At 56.5% G+C, this 16,301-nt stretch overlaps 1 protein-coding gene across 5 annotated transcripts in view; it reads right to left on the bottom strand.

Moving 5' to 3' along the window:
* The window catches only part of DENND3 (DENN domain containing 3), a 52,345-nt gene extending 36,403 nt beyond the window's left edge, over positions 1–15,942 (bottom strand). For 2 of the 5 annotated variants that reach the window (XM_081792020.1, XM_081792021.1), the window contains exons 1-7: positions 15,694–15,942; positions 9,616–9,871; positions 8,606–8,721; positions 8,053–8,195; positions 4,779–4,890; positions 635–754; positions 208–426 (exon numbers count right to left, since the gene is read on the bottom strand). In XM_081792020.1, the coding sequence (XP_081648146.1) occupies positions 208–426; positions 635–754; positions 4,779–4,890; positions 8,053–8,195; positions 8,606–8,721; positions 9,616–9,871; positions 15,694–15,795 (1,068 nt within the window). In that variant the 5' untranslated portion in view covers positions 15,796–15,942. Of the gene's footprint in view, positions 1–207; positions 427–634; positions 755–886; positions 1,180–4,778; positions 4,891–8,052; positions 8,196–8,605; positions 8,722–9,615; positions 9,872–15,693 lie in introns of those variants that run through there. The other 3 variants (XM_081792018.1, XM_081792023.1, XM_081792022.1) reach the window with 3 other exon arrangements.
* Between the last annotated feature and the right edge of the window lie 359 nt (positions 15,943–16,301).

The raw sequence follows: 16,301 nt of genomic DNA, 5'->3' as shown, positions 1-16,301 counted from the left end.
GGATACCACGGCCCCGAACGCACCCCGAGGCCCACGAGCGACAGCACGCCGTGCGTGTGGCGCCCAGAGCACACCCCGGGGACGGGGGTGATGGCCACCGCCCCCCCCCCCCCCCCCGCCCCTGGTGTGTCCGGCCCGCCCCGGGGGCGCTCCCAGAGCCGCCTGTGTGTCCCCGCAGGGGCGACCGGCTGACGGTGGAGGCCTGACCTTGCTGACTTCTTGGAAGTGGTCCAGGTGGCAGCCCATGAGGAAGGACGTGGGCGCCATGACGAAGTCCAGCATCTGGCCCGACAGGATGGGCACGAAAGTGTGCTGCCACTGCAGGGGGTGCAGGTAGGCGAGGAAGCACTGGGCCACCAGGGCCAGCAGAGCCCAGCTGGACGAGAAGAACACGATGCGCTGCTCCGTCAGCAGGCACGTCAGGATCTGCGGGGACCGGCCGCACCGTGAGCACAGCCCCGCCGGGTGCCACGTGCCCCCCACGACCGGGCCGAGTCGCTTTCCCGGCCCCCCGCCCCCCGGGGCCCCTCTAACTCCGCCCCGTCGGCTTGAAGCGAAAGGACGAGTCTTCCCAGGGCTCTGCGGGACGAGGCCCAAGCAGCGGGGGGCGCCCTGGGTCCGGAGGGTCGCGTACCTGCAGCACCTGCTCGGGCCTGAAGCACAGCAAGGGCAGGTGAAGGTCCAGGTCGATGACCGGGCTCTCGGGGTCCGCCCGGGAGGGAAACACGATCTGCAGCGGCTTCATGTTGAACACCTGCGGCGACCACGTTCCCCGATTAGTCCAGCGGCCGCTCCCGGCGGAGGCCGAACCCCCCGAAACCCTCCGCTGCGGCTCCGGGCGTGCGCATTAGGCTACGTTTGGGGGGGGGGGGGGTCACGCTGTCACCTCACGCGTCGCAGAACGCCGGAGCCGTCCAGAGACACAGAGCTGCTGCTAAAGGCTCACGGGTGAAGCGAGTACTTGGCGTCTCTTTCAGCCAAGGTTCCCCGAGCGCTCCCGTTACCGAGCACCCCGCCCGTTGGCAGCGACGGGCCGACACCCAGATGGGCCCCCAACGATGGCCCCCCACTCGAGTTCTAAGTCAAGCATGTCCGGCTTAATCTTAGCTAGTACACGTTTTTCTTATCATTCGGGTCACTGCAGATTACAGATTCTCCCAGGATCTTCTATTTACTTGTCAAAGCTCCTTGAAGACCTGTAATTCAAGAAACTGTTGAGAAAGACTCCATTTTTCCAAATGATACTGTCTTAAAATAACACCTCAGTTCAAATTCCCTACACGCAGACGCCCCTTCTATGTTAACAGGCGTGGTAGACGGAAGGGGAAAGTAGGGGCACCGTAGGGGCCCCTCCGCCAAGGGGCCTTCCTGCCCAATGACAAGTTCGTTCCTGACTGTGGGTGTCAGCCTCGAGGGCGGGTGTCTGGGAGACGCTGGGGCCACCCGTGCCCCTGCAGCCCCCCAAACGCACAGAGAGGCCAGAGTGCAAGCAGTGGTGGGAGGGAACACGGAGAGACGCAGCATCGAATCTGAGGACAGAGAAGCTCCGGCCAGGCCAAGCGTGGAAGGATGAGAAATGGAGCAACGCGGAAGACCAGGTGCGGAGAAGGTTCCAGAACAAATGTCCACAATCCACACCAAGTGAACGCTCGTGTGAGAAACCTGCAGGCGGTGCATCTGCTAGGGCCTCCTGACGACGCCGTCTTGTCACCCTGCCTGCCTTCCTGTCACCGACTGGTCCATGGAAGCCAAATGCGCGACTCGTGTGGACAGGAACACCCTCTTTATTTGAAACAAGTGAAAGCAGACTTAAGTGCTCCAAGTCGTGGGGGCGCCTGGGTGGCTCAGCTGGTTGAGCATCCGACCCTTGGGTTTCAGCTGAGCTCCTGACCTCATGGTTTGGGGGTTCGAGCCCCACATCAGGCCCCACGCGGCCAGTGCAGAGCCTGCTTGGGACTCCCTCTCTCTCTCTCTCTCTCTCTCTGTACCTCCCGTCTTGCGCTCTCTCTCTCAAAATAAATAAATAAACTTATTTTTAAAAATGCTCTAAGTCACAATGAACTATTAATAATTGTAAAGTGTATGGGAAAAACCCCCTCAAATATTGCAAACAATAATTGTGTCAGCCAGCTTCCCAGCGACAGACAACAACTAGATACGAACGCTGGGGATTCTACCAGAGACGTCGCTCAGCCCCCGGGACGTGTCCGCTGCCGTGCCAGTGACCTCACGGCACGTAAGACCCGCACCCGGGCAGCTGGGTGCTGTCACCCCACCCACCTCGCAGGTGAAGAAACAGAGGAAGGAAAGACATCTCAGGAAAAGGCTTGCCAAACTTCAGCGTGACTGGAGCCCCAGAGAAACACCAGGTTCCACACACGAAGCGACACAGGGAGTGAGTCTGTCAAGTTCAGTGGGAGGAAAAGCCACATCTCACTGCACGTCCAGTAACGCCCGTGATCCGCGAGCCCGTAAAATCAGACCCGCTGGTGGGCGCAGAAGCGGCGGGGGGCCCAGGGACGCGGGGCTCCCGGGGGCCGGGCTGCGCTCGAGCCGGTGGTCCAGGTGCCGTCCGAGGGGGGCACGGACCAGACGTGCCCCAGCCCCAGAGTAACGGGAAACTGCACCGGGCGCCCACACACTCGGCTCAAAACGCAAGATCTACAGCTGAGCACGAGCTGCAGAGCCTCTAAATGGACCTCCGCTCGCAGTGGGTTCTGGAAAATACCGCCGAATCGGCTCCTGGCCTCCACGGACTGCTCGCATTTCCCCAGAACTAGGAACAGTCACGGTGCCTCAACACTCCCTAAGACGGATCAGGGCCACTGGGTCCATGGGAGCCTCAGAGCTAGTAGGACTCTTAGGGGAGGGTCACGGCGGCAAGCCTGCCCCAAAGTCGGCTCGTCCCGATGAGTTCGTGAAAATCAAGACCAGATCCGAACCCCTGAACCCCCGATGCTTCGCTCAACAGCTGTGGGAGAGGCAGATGCTGGGCGTGGCATCAGCCTTGCACACGCAGCCCCCGGCAGGGCCTCCGTCCTCGTGCAGCTTGGAGTCCAATGGCGGAGATGGACACTGGACAAAACACACACGTGCACCAGCCCTAACCGCAGCCTGTGCTGAGCTCTGCAGGAAGGGGGCTGGGTGCTGAGAGCGAGACAGGGGTGGGAGGTTACCGAGGGGCTGTTCCGAAGAAACTGAGGGCTGAGCAGGAACTGGAAAACGGACAGCTGCACTTCCAGAAATAGCACGTGCAAGAGTCCTGGGGCAGCACCCGCGAGGGACGGAGGGAACCCCAGTGTGGCTGGAGAACAGTGAGCAAGGGGGTGAGGACACATGACAGAGCTGGACAGGGACACAGGGGCCAAGATGGAAGGCTGGCTGAAGGCATATAGCAAGAAATCATCGTTGGGTTTTCAGCACAAAAGGAGAGTCCAGTTTACGGATTTTAACAATCTTTGCAGCCACTATGCAGAGGATGAACTTAACGAAGGGTCAGGAAGGGACGTGGCCAGACCGGTGGTTCCTCGAGTCATGCAGGTGGAAGAAGCTGGTGGGCCAGAGTGGGGTGGTGGCAGCGGGCGTGGGTGCCTGGGAGCAAATGCCGGGTGCGGGCCGCTCAGGGGTGGATGATGGAGGGCACGCAGGGGTGAAGAGAAGAGACGTGAAGAACGACCCACCGTAAACGTTCTCACCGGGGCGGTAAAAGTGGAAAAACCAAATATGAGACAGCCCAAGATTCTGAGGCACAGAAATTGGTACGGGTACTATCTGTATGCTACTCGTGCTCAAAGGCAGAATACAGTAAGCACAGTTAACCCGCAAACGGTTCTGAACCCAGTTCTGTTCGCTACTTAGCAGGTCCTCAGCGAACACCTGTTGAGTTTATAGAGCAAGAACGTCAACTTCGATGATTTCACTGTCCAATAAAAAATACCAATTATCCACATAATAAAGATGAGTTCCTTGCACAACACAACCCAATAAATGTTCCCTGCAAAGGTTTCTGGGAGTGGAACCAAGGCATTCGGGCGACCGGCTTGGTCTCCAGGCCTGGAACGCATCTGGCGGGGTTCCCCGCCATCCCCCACCCTCTGCTGCCTACCACTGGGCTTAGGTCGATATTAAAAATGCACATTCTGAGTTCATAACCACATTTCCCTAAGTAAAACTGATTTCTCCACTGTGAATAATAATCAAAATGCAGAGAACCAAGATTTGTCTGCATAATCTTCCAGAAGGGACTGAGTGAAACGGAGTCAACATTTATGACCTGCTTCGAGATGCTAACCTGACAGGTGCCTGTTTGAAAACAAGAGGTGCCCTGTGGTTACGTCAGTCTGGAAAATGCTGAGCCAGGCAGGTGTCAGTCATCACGGCTCAGCAGTCTGGCCCATGACTCAGCAAAAGGGGAACGGGGGGGGGCTGTCTTTCTCCAACCGTCCTTGACCTGAAACCCTCGTGTGATAAAACAGCTGACGTCTCAGAACGAGCGTGCCAGGGACCCCAGATCCCAGATCCACAGAGAAAAATGGAAAGTATAAAGCCAGGCACGTTCTTTAACCACTAAAGGGGTTCATCACCAGCTACACGCCCGCTTATCACGGGCCGCTGGGCAAACCACCTTTAGAAATAGCATAATAGAGAATTCTGTAAGAAGTTGAGAAACTGAATTTAAACACGGCGAAACGTAAGCAACAGTTTAAAACATTCAAACCATCTCCATGTTACTTCTTTTACTATTTGCAAAGAAAAGACGTAACTCCAGATTTCATTACCAAATGCAGCGGTCCAGGCGGTGGGCTAGGTATTAAAGATAGCTTTGCAGCAAAATCTTTTATGTGATTGTCAACTTCGAAATCTTTACAGAGCTTCAGATGAATCAATAAACTAAAATTAAAAAAAAAAAAAAAAATCAAATCACAAAGTGAGTCTGAGCATCCGATGGTCCTCCTTAGCATTTCTAATCCCAGCTGAAGCGTCTGCCAGGGCCGGCAGCTCAGAACTTTCCAGCAACAGGGAGACTAACCTGGATGTCACAGGGCAGGGAGCGGCTGCCCAGGATCCGGGCGTGCCCGGAAGGGGGCACAGGGGAGCTGGGGTGTTTGGGGGGTGGGGGGCTGCCCATGTTCCGTTTCCTGGTGTGGGTGCTGGCTACACGGGTGTGTTCCATGAGCGGAAAGTCACTGGAGTTCGTGCGTTTTTCTATGTGTCATACTTGAGCGGGGAACAAACATGCCAAGGGAAAGTACTTGACAAAGCTGGTTTCCCAAATGCATTCTGGCTTTTGAAGTCCAGTACGCCCTTGAACCAGCACCCATCCCCCACGCAGTTGAAAACCCGCGTGTAACTTCTGACTCCCCCAAAACTTGACTGCTGATAGCGCACTGCTGACCAGAAGCCTTACCGAGGACATGAATAACTGATTAACAGGTATTTTGTATGTTATGTGCCTTAGCTGCTGTATCCTTACAACAAAGCAAGCTGGAGAAAAAGAAAATGGTTTTAAGAAAACCACAAGGAAGAGAAAATACATTTACAGGACTGTACGGTATTTTTCGGAAAAAAACCCGTGCGTATGTGGACCCCCACGGTTCAAAGGCTCAGACGCATGTGATTTCAACGTAAAACGGACAAGCGGGTGCCGGGGGCAGAGGGGCTGGGAAGCGACCACAGGGCACGAGGGAGCCTTGGGGGGTGGTAAAAATGTTCTGTGTCTTAACTGTGGTGTCTACATCTGGCAAAATTCAGCCAAGGGCCCGGGCCACCCTGCCTCAGTCCCCTGGGGCGGACCCCAGCCCGGCCCACCACCCGGGCCCACGCGTGCCCAGCAAGCCAAGCGCCACGCTCCTAAGTAACAATAACTCTTCCTGGGGTCCATATCGGGATTTGGAGATAATTCAATATTCCTCTGGGGGCACTTGGGGGGCTCAGTCAGTTAAACATCCAACTTCGGCTCAGGTCATGATCTCATGGCTCATGAGTTCGAGCCCCACACTGGACTCTGTGCTGACAGCTTGGAGCCTGGAGCCTTCTTCGGATGCTGTGTCTCCCTCTCTCTCTGCCCCTGCCCCACACACTCACTCACTCTCTCTCTCTCTCTCTCTCTCTCTCAAAAATAAATAAAAACAGGGGCGCCTGGGTGGCTCGGTCGGTTGAGTGTCCGACTTCGGCTCAGGTCATGATCTCACAGTCCGTGAGTTCGAGCCCCGCATCAGGCTCTGTGCTGACCGCTCAGAGCCTGGAGCCTGTTTCAGATTCTGTGTCTCCCTCTCTCTCTGCCCCTCCCCTGTTCATGCTCTGTCTCTCTCTGTCTCAAAAATAAATAAATGTTAAAAAAAAAATTAAAAAAAAAAAATAAATAAAAATAAATAAATAAATAAATAAATAAATAAAAACATTTAAAAAATTAAAAAAAAAATACTCCTCTGTATTTATTGTAAAGAATAAATTAAAAAAAAACAAAACCACTTCCAGCAATCTAATTCCCCAAATACAACTGAGCATTCTCTCCCAATTCTTGTCCCCACAGAGGCAATTTACATGGTCTCATTATAGCAGAAAAACAGGCTTTAAAAGTACATAAATCCGGGGCACGTGGGTGGCTCGGTCAGCTGAGCGTCCAACTTTGGCTCAGGTAGTGATCTCACGGTTCGTGAGTTCGAGGCCCGCGTCAGGCCCTGTGCTGGCAGCGAGGAGCCTCCTTCAGATCCTCTGACCTGGTCCCTCTCTGCCCCTCCCCGGCCCATTCTCTTTCTCTCTCTCAGCAAATAAATTTTTAAAAAATACGTAAATGTGTGTTTAGAAACTGCCTTTCTGGTCCTGTCCTTTGTTTCTCCCTAGCTCTGTTTTCTAGTTGCGGCCGCTTAGCAACGGCCATTGAAAGAGACAGAAAACCCAAGACTCGAGGAAAATGGACACGCTTTTCAGCTTAAATGTCCGCTTCCGTTACTGTCAAGCAGGATGGTGTTTGTTGCCGGCGTGCCAGCTGACGCGACAAGGGTCCGCCTTCCTTAGAAGGTGGCTGTGGTGTGGCCCTAGCCCGTCCACTCGAGACGGGGCGTGAATAACCCTCCCCGTCTCACCGAAGAGGTGACTGGGGACCAAGTGCTGAAGAAGATCAGTTAATGAATAAAAAGGGACCACGTCCTCATTTATTCTGTCCCTTCCCACGCCCAGGCAAACGTTCATTAATGCGCGTGCTTCCCCTCAAGTCACTCAGCCCTGAAATGAGACCAGGGAGTTCTCTGTTGTACAAGGTATTTTACGTGTGTGGCAATAAAATGCAGGCTAGACCCAAACTATGTCCAAAGACCAGCCACGTTTTCCAAAAAACAAAAAAAAAAAACAAAAAAAAAACACCCCCATGAAGGTGCTGGAATTTAAGTTACAAAGGCCGTTAGCTTGATCCAGATGGACTCCTGCTCAGCCCCTGGCCACGGTGTGAGAACCAGAGTCATGGCTTTCCCAGAAATGTGGGATCTGCCCGGGGTGGCTGGTGGGTGTGACGACGGGAGGGGGACCCTCTGTGGACCGCCTTCTGTCTTCAACCAAACCGCCGCCAACTCTAAGACTGTAACTTTGTGAGCGTGAACACGAAGCAGCTGGGGCGCACGTGGCCGGGGGGCGGGCCGTGTCTGTGCCACAGTCACGTGCCACGCGATGCTCTCTGGATTTTTCAAAAATTCTCTATACCCTCAGGCTTTCTCAGTATCGGCACTAAGACGGTTTAAGATTCCACCCCCAAAAAGGTAATTTTTAAAATGTCAGTGAACTCGGCAGAACTAATGGCAGCCTCCTGATTTTCTCAGAGAGCCAGGAACAGAGCTTTTCCTCGTGTACCTTTTTTAAAAAACCAAACATCAAATCCCACTAATTTTACTTCCAACAGCTTGGCTTTATCCTCCCTCATCTGGCAGACCTTCCCCACATGCCGGCATACCCAGAAGCATCTGGAAGCTTCTAGGTGCTCCCGGGGCCCAACTGGGGCCCACCCACCACCCACCAGCGCCAGGAGCGGCCTCACGGACAAGCAGGCGCCAGGGGGCTCACCAAGACAGGCAGTCCTTAAGGGCGTTGTAATAGGGGAATCTGGAGACCACACACACGGCAAAGGGCACGAAGCAGCCAGCCGCACCCCCAGGTGGCCTGAACGGCTCCCAGTGCATCTTGCCGTTGTAGAAACAGGACTCGTCCTGGAGAGAAAGCCACAGGCACGTGTCACCCCTCGACCCAGCCGGTCCCGGCTTCTATCCTCAGCAGTGTCGGCGTCTGCGGACAGAAGCGAGAAGCTCCCGCGTGGCTGGACCCTGAAAACGACACAGTGAGTGAAAGCAGCCAGGCGCAAAGGCCGCGTGCAGGGCAAGTCCACGGACACGAGGTATCCAGAACGGGCACGTCACGTCCCTGGAGGCAGAAAGCAGATGAGTGGTGGCCGGGGGCTGGAGGGGGGCTGGGGAGTGACGTCCAGGGGGGTGGGGTGCACAGCACCACGGGCGCACTCGGTGCCACTGTTCCCTGCACGTGCTGCCACGTGCTGTGTGTCCCTGCACAGTAACAAACACTGGGACCCGACTTGGGGGGGGGGTCCCCCGGAATCACGTACGTGCAGGGGTCGGTAGTACTGGGCAACCACGCCGTACGTCCTGTTCCCACAGACATCGGTCAGCACCAGAAAGTGGACGGAGTCCTCCTTCGGTTCGGAGGCCACACACACGCCCCCTGCGGATGGACAAGAGGAGATCTCATCACGGCTCAGAGCCGGGGCCGTCCGCCGCCTGCTTTCCGCCTCCGGGACTCGCCCCTCCACTATCGCTGTGGGGCTCTGATGCCAAGATGCGCTAACTCTGGGGGTCAGCCCCTCCACGCGCACCCCCCGCTCTGCCACCCTCTGTGCTCTGCAGAATTTAGCAAACAACACGGGGACGACCACAGACAAACACTTCAGGCTGTGCCTGCGGAGCCGACGGCTTCCTGAGCACGGCAGGGGCTGCGGGTGTCCCGGGCTGTAACCCCGGAGACCAGGAGACAGCACCCATTTCTCGGTGGACACTCCCAGACGGGACACGGCGGCGCGTTCCTCATCTGCCTTTTCTAAAACCCCTTGGGCGTTTCTCACCCACCACCGGAAAGAACAAAGGCCACCCACGACCGGGACCGCCAGTTTGGGGAAGGTGTGCAAGCCCGGGCCGCCAGCCCCAGGGGCACAGAAAACAGGCACAGCTGGGGAGCCCGGGGACATGCCGCAGGCCAACTGGAGGGCATTTTGACCAGCCTGCCGGACGTCTGGAAGACGGGACTGTAAGTCCAAGGTGAAAATCCTCGGAAAGCACATCTACAAACCGCGCCACCTGGCAATCCCAACAGCCCCTCTTCTGGGATTCAGTTTTCTAAGACCTGGGGGCGGCACTGGGTGGCCTGGGCACCCTCTATCCCCGAGACCCCTGCACTGAGTGGTCCGTGTATCCTTTAGCTCCGAAACCCCTGAGATTAAGAGAACCCAGTCCTGTGACTCGACATCAAGGCTCAAGTGGTCACCAGCCCCCCTCTGTCACTCTCTAGAGGTGGCTTCTAGAAAGCACCATCGGTGCGGCTGGAAAGCACGGCAGGGGATACCTGGGAAGCAGAGCTGAGGCAGGGCGAGCAGGTCCACGCCATTGGGGACGCTGACGTCTTCCAGAGGGGGTCCCTTCCAGGGCTCTGTTTTGGGCTTCTCCCTCTTCTTTCTGAAGGAGCGCCTTCTGGTCTTGCTCAGAGCACAGCTGGTGCCAGCCAGCTGAGTGTCCTCCTTACTGACGAAAGGAGGCACAAAGATGGACAGGACCTCCGGGTCGAGAGCAGAGAGGCTGCTGGCCCCCTTCTTCTGGGCCACCTGAAGCGGGCAGAAATACGAACACATGTGCACTCTGTCCTGCGCCTTCTGAGTGCCCACCGTTGGTTCTGTGCCCTCCACCCTCCACCGGGCACCGGCTCTGTCCCGCAGAGCATGTGCACAGCAAGGGCCACACGGAAGCTGCTGTAGGGCCTCTCGGGCCACGCGTTCAGGCGAGTCACAGCACCCAGCAGGGCCTGGCTCTTCAGCGGCTACGAGGGGTGGTGACACAAGGTGTCCACTTCAGAGCCCGGTGCCGACAGGCAGACCCGAGATCGGATCCGGCTCTGCTAAGGCCACAGCCAAGCTTCCCTTTCAAGGGGGGGGTTGCAAGTCAAGTGCTCAACCCCCACGCCCCCACACCAGCGCCCCGCGCCCTCACGGGCCGGTGAGGAGGGCCCTGCACACTATCTGACCAGCACAAATGGGGTGCCGACACCGTGTCCCCTGCCAGCCGGGCCATTCCCCCAGCAGTCCCGTCACCATTGACCTGGGGACAGAGACTGAGGGGTGAGAAAACGGACCACTGGCTTCAGAGACAACACCTTCCTCCAGCGACCAAATGGCCCCCCGGGGTCTATACTGGGGGGGGGTCATCACCCAGCCCGAACACTTTAGAACTTTAACTTGGTACCAGATTTTTAAAAAACCTTCTGTCTTCTCATTCATCCCTGAAATGATATAAAGGCCACAGGCACTACCTTCGATCCCCATCCTGTCTGGCCGGGACGCCTGGCAGAGCTCCCAGAGAAGGCTGGCAGGCTGTGACAGGGCCGTAGGGTCTCAGCCCCCCAGCTGGCACACAGAGAAGTCAAAGGCAGGACTCCCTGGGTAGCAAGGATGTGGAAAGGTGGGGGGCGGCTGGGGTGGAGGTGGGCAGTGTGTAATCAAAGGTCTTTGAGAGACCCAGGGCATCAGGAAGGACATCACTGTCACCAGGACACATGGGACTGTTGCGGGCAGGCAGTGTCACGCTTTTGGTAAGAATCGTGGGACCAAAGGGGAACTCTCACCCTTGAGAGGAATCCTACAAGGACAGCATTTGCCCCCAGGAAATACACTCTAAACTCGAAACGCTTATTTTTATGCTGTGTATAATTTAAATTCAGACAATAGTTGCTTTATACTTGGAAAAAAAGTTTAACACCAGTAGCAACAAAGACCAAACATGGGAAATCCGTATGATTGGGGAATTTCAAAAGCTTTGTGTATCATGCGTGAAAGGAAGCCGTGTCTTGAGTTACACAAAACCTTTCTAAAACTTTCCTATCAAACTCTGGCAGTTCAGACCCACTTAACTATGAAAGTACGTGTGGTCACTTCTTCCTCCATGAACAGTTACGTCCATGAAGACTGGGCACACATCAGCGAGGGCCCCTTTCCTGCAACCTCTCTGGCCGCCTGCACTCTGCTCTTCTCCTCCGCCCCGACACTCCTGGGCGCTCCCCCCCCCCCACACACACCCCCCCCACGCCCCGCCCCACGGTGAGTCCTTGGCCCCAGTCCCTCCTCAAGTGCCTGGCCGGCAGTCTCAACACTTACGCAGTGTCCTCACTTGGGGCCAGCGTGCAGGGTCCCGCTGCCAGCTCAGACCTCTTTCCAGGCTCAGACCACACCCAACTGTGCCCGACATACCTGGGTGGGTCCTTCAAACTTATAGTTTCAAAAATTAAGCTCGTGCTGATTTCCCTAAAACCCGAGCTTCCCCCCCATATGCTCCCCTGTGATAAAGACGGTGCCCCTCGGGTCTCCAGAGCTGGCGCTGCGGCCCCTGCCCCTCACTCCCCTCTGCGAACCCACATCATGGGGCCTCTGGCCTCAGAAACGTCTCTAAAAGCAGTCCCACTACGACCCCATGTGCACAGTCCCAAAACAAGCACCCACCCCGCCTGTGGCTCAGAGCAGGTACAGATTCTCCAACAAACGAATCCTGCGAGGTTTCTGCCAGGAGAATGAGGCCGCCTCCTCCCAGCCGGCCCAGGGCGCACCCCCCCCTCACCCCCCCTCCCCCGGCACCTCTGTCCGTGCTCACGAAGGGGGGCATCATCCCCTTTCGAAAGGGCACACGTGACACCTGCCCCAAGGGGCGGTGGCTCCTGCACCTGATGCCCACTTTTCACCCCTGCACACTCTTCAAAGGGCCCAAACCAGCCCCACAGACCATCTCCACCCTCTGTATCCACACATCACTGTCATCACCACGCACGTAATCCGTGGATGTATCACCCGTGTGCAGGTGTCACGGGCGGGATGACAACCGGGCTGCTTGTACACCTGAGTGGCCGGCCAGCCTGCTTCCAAAGCCAGGGTGCCCCAAACCCGCACACGACACAACCTCTCAATCCGCAGACACAGCGCCCGTGTCCCAAGGCTGTGCTCCCTGCAGTTATCTGTAGTCGCTTAGAGTGAAATGGCCAAAACCCAGCCAACGGGGCACTCAGTAGTTCATTAAACATCTGTTTTTCCTCTAGCCATATTTCCTTGCTGTCTTTTCCGACTGGATACGCAACAGTCTCATTTTTGTTTTTTTTTAATTTTTTTAATATTTATTTTTGAGAGAGATACAGAGCGCGAGCAGAGGAGGGGCAGAGAGAGAAGGAGACACAGAATCCGAAACAGGCTCCAGGCTCTGAGCTGTCGGCACGGAGCCCGACACGGGGCTCAAACCCACGAACCGCGAGATCATGACCTGAGCCGGAGTCGAACGCTTAGCCAACTAAGCCACCCAGATGCCCCTACAGTCTCATTTGTAAACACTGACAGCAATATAGGAAAAATAAAAGAAATGAGAATAGAAAGGAAGAGCTTTCCCCCTAAATCTGTGAAAGGGTGACTAATATCCTTTGCACAGCATGGAATGCATTCTTCCCACTTCTTACGTGTACATTGTGATTTTTCCCCCCTAGATATGATCATCCTCTTTAAACGGTTCCGTTAGCTTTCTTCCCCCCTTCAGCATACAGTGTGGCTGACTTCCCTGTTGCCACTGTAGAGTGCCACACGGGACGACCCAGTAACATATTTGCCCAATCCCCCACTGAGGGACAGTTGGCATGCCCTCAGTTCGTCACGCTGCACCACCTGAGCAAAGGCAGCGGCGAATAATCTCTCCCATGCGTACTTACGCACGTCTGACTGTGTAATCAGAACAAATTCCTGAAGGCACCACCCTGGACCCCAGAGCGTCGTGACTGCCCCTCGCCTACGGGGAAGACAAGGTGCCACTCCCCAGACTTGTGACAGCCAGTTCCTGCTCTCCTCTCGCAGACACTGATTTCCTCACCCCTACCCAGTAACAACCATTTCAGTCCAAACGAGCAGAGCGGATTCAAAAGTAAAACACACAACACCCTAATTCATACCGTCACAGATTTACTTCTGTGAGGTTATACCGCAGCACTGATCTTCATACAGGATTGGCCATCATTTGGGAAATAAAACAGAAGACAATAGATTTTTTTTTCTTAATGCTCTAGAACTGTTCTGTGCAACCGTTGCCAAGAGCTGCGTGGCTATTTAAATTGAAATTAATTAAAATGAAATGAGGGGCGCCTGGGTGGCTCAGTCGGTTAAGCGTCCGACTTCAGCTCAGGTCACAATCTCGCGGTCCATGAGTTCAAGCCCCTTGTCGGGCTCTGGGCTGACAGCTCGGAGCCTGGAGCCTGCTTCCGATTCTGTGTCTCCCTCTCTCTCTGCCCCTCCCCCATTCATGCTCTGTCTCTCTCTGTCTCAAAAATAAATAAACGTTAAAAATTTTTTTTTAATTTAAAAAATTAAGTAAATAAATGAAATGAAATGAAATGAAATGAAATGAAATGAAATGAAATTTAAAATCCAGTGCCTCAGTGGCACCAGCCGCTCTTCAGGCACCTGGAAGCCATGTGTGGCTAGTAGCTGCCGGACTGGATGGCACAGATAAAGAACGCTGGTGTCACCGTTCAGCAAGTTCTGGGAGACAGCCAGGCTCTGTAAATTGAAAGCCAGGATGCTGGTCACTGAAAACTGTTACAATGTTGCCTTCACACCCAAGAATTATGTAAGTGACCTACGCAATGGAAAGCGCCCCGCTGACCCGACCAAGTTGCTCGTGGACCCTTTGGAGCCTTTCATGCCCGACGCCTACTCTCCCCAGCAACCAGGGAGCCAAGGGAAATGTAGGCACAGAAACTCACAGGGGACTGAGCTGGATTCTTGGGAGTCTTCGTCACATCCTCACAAAACAACCACCACCCCAACCAAGAAAGGAAATTAAAAGTCAGGACACCTTGCTACCCTATGAGATGTTTCTCGTATCTCGGCTCCTGGGTGCACCTGTCACCAAGCAGCACCTGGCAGCCTCAGTCAGTAGAGCGGGCGACTCTTGATCTCGGGGTTGTGAGTTTGAGCCCCATGCTGGGTAGAGACGTTACTTAAAAATAAATATTTTTTTAAAATATGCAGAGTAGAGGGGCGCCTGGGTGGCGCAGTCGGTTGAGCGTCCGACTTCAGCCAGGTCACGATCTCGCGGTCCGTGAGTTCGAGCCCCGCGTCGGGCTCTGGGCTGATGGCTCGGAGCCTGGAGCCTGTTTCCGATTCTGTGTCTCCCTCTCTCTCTGCCCCTCCCCCGTTCATGCTCTGTCTCTCTCTGTCCCAAAAATAAATAAAAAACGTTGAAAAAAAAATTTAAAAAAAAAAAATAAAATATGCAGAGTAGCAAACTGCCCGCTTGTCTGGGAAAGCGCCGCAGCCTGTTTGGGTCAGGAAAGCACCATGGTGCGTATTCCCGCTGATTCATCCTGCTCTCAAGACACGTCCCACATAGGGGCAACTAACAGATGTGTTGTAATCACCCAAGAAGCAACTGAAACCTGGTCATTTCCTACCAGAAGAAAAAGGAGGAAATGCCATTTGGCAATTAGAGGCGGGGACACAACTCCATCCATGAAGGTCAGGGGAGACAGAGATCAAAAGGGGGTGCACACATCATAGGGGCTTGCGGAGTAAGAAAGGAGGAGGGCAATGCAGAAACCACTGAAGCTGGCTCAGTATTAAAGTCACGGAAACTACTAAGACATTGACAGACGTTTGTCCGGTTAATTATAGCGACATCTAGCCTCGCCATGCAGCCCTTCAACTCTGCAGCCCTAAATCCTCAGGTGTCTTCCGGTGCCTCCCACTGATGTCGTCCAGGAGGAGGGGAGGGCCTGTCCAGGTATCTGGCCGGTAGCGCGCTCTGCGCATCACCGCCAGCCAGAGAAAACCGCCGAACACAGAGTCACACGGACATCCGGGGCCACGAGAAAAAGGCCACAGGCCGATGCCAAAGAAAGCCAGGGTTGCAGAATAAGAAAAAGTGAGGACACAGGAAAAGACGCTCGGAGAACGAGAATGTCCGAAACTGCTGCCTTCCGAGAAAAGGGTTTGTCACTCGGGCTGCGAGGACACAGAGAAGGAGTAAAGGGGGGCGGGGGTCAGCCTTTTCTGCAGGTGAGAACAGCTCGGGGTCCTCGCAAAACGACTAAACAGAACGCTTCAAAGCGGCCCTTCCGTCGACGACCTAAAGCCTCACGACGCTGTGCGAGGAACGGCACCCACCGCCGGGGAGGCCCTAAGTCCCGCGATAATGAATGAAGTGCCTCCGCGGGGCCGTGAAACCCGGGCTCGCGGCCGCCCCGCCCCCCAGCCCGCCTTCCTCCGGCCCCGGCGTGCGTCCCGCAGGCGGCCCGGGCGACTCCTCCGCGGCCGGGAGGACAGCAGCCCAGCGCCCCGACCCCACGCCGCAGACCCCCGCCCGTCGCCGCCGCCCGGCAGCGCCCCGTCTCAGCTTCCCCGCCCGCCCTTACCAGCTCGGGGCCGCGGAGGCTGTCCCGGGAGGGCCCCAGCAGCGCGCACAGCTCCAGTAGCCCCGAGGGGAGCGCCAGGGGATGCGGCGTGGCCTCCGCCATGGCTGCTCGGCTGCCGCGGCCCTCTGGGCGCACCCCGCTCGGGCGCCTCGGGCCGCCGGCCTCGACCCCGGCCGCGCCACCGGGAACCGCAACCGCGCGTCCGGCTCCTGCCGCCGGGTCCGCGCAGAGAGCCGTCCGCGGGACTGGGCCTCGCGGGGGCGGGGCCTCGCGGGGGCGGGGCTGGCCAAACTTGAATTGGGCCTCCGGGGGCGGGGCCTCCATGGGGGACGGGGCCGACTGCGCCGGAGGGAGGCCCGACGGGGCGGGACCTCACGGAGTGGGAACGGGACCTGCTGCGCCTGAGCTGGGCCCGGCGGGGCGGGGCCTTCGTGGGGGCGGGGCCTCCCGGGTGGGGCGGGGGCAACCGCGGGGGCCAGCGCTGGGTCGTCATTTCCGAACCTGGTGCAGGTCCCGGCGCGTGCGCAGTGTCTGCGCGCGCAGCCCCCTCCGCCGGCGCCGCCCCGCCCATCCCGGCCGGCAGCCTAGTCCCCAGGGAACCCAGGCAG

This window comes from Panthera onca, chromosome F2 (assembly GCF_046562875.1).
Source record: "Panthera onca isolate mPanOnc1 chromosome F2, mPanOnc1 haplotype 2, whole genome shotgun sequence".
NCBI lineage: Eukaryota > Metazoa > Chordata > Mammalia > Carnivora > Felidae > Panthera > Panthera onca.
The sequence above is the reverse complement of the archived record's forward strand: the minus strand, read 5'-3'. Positions and strand labels throughout refer to the sequence as shown.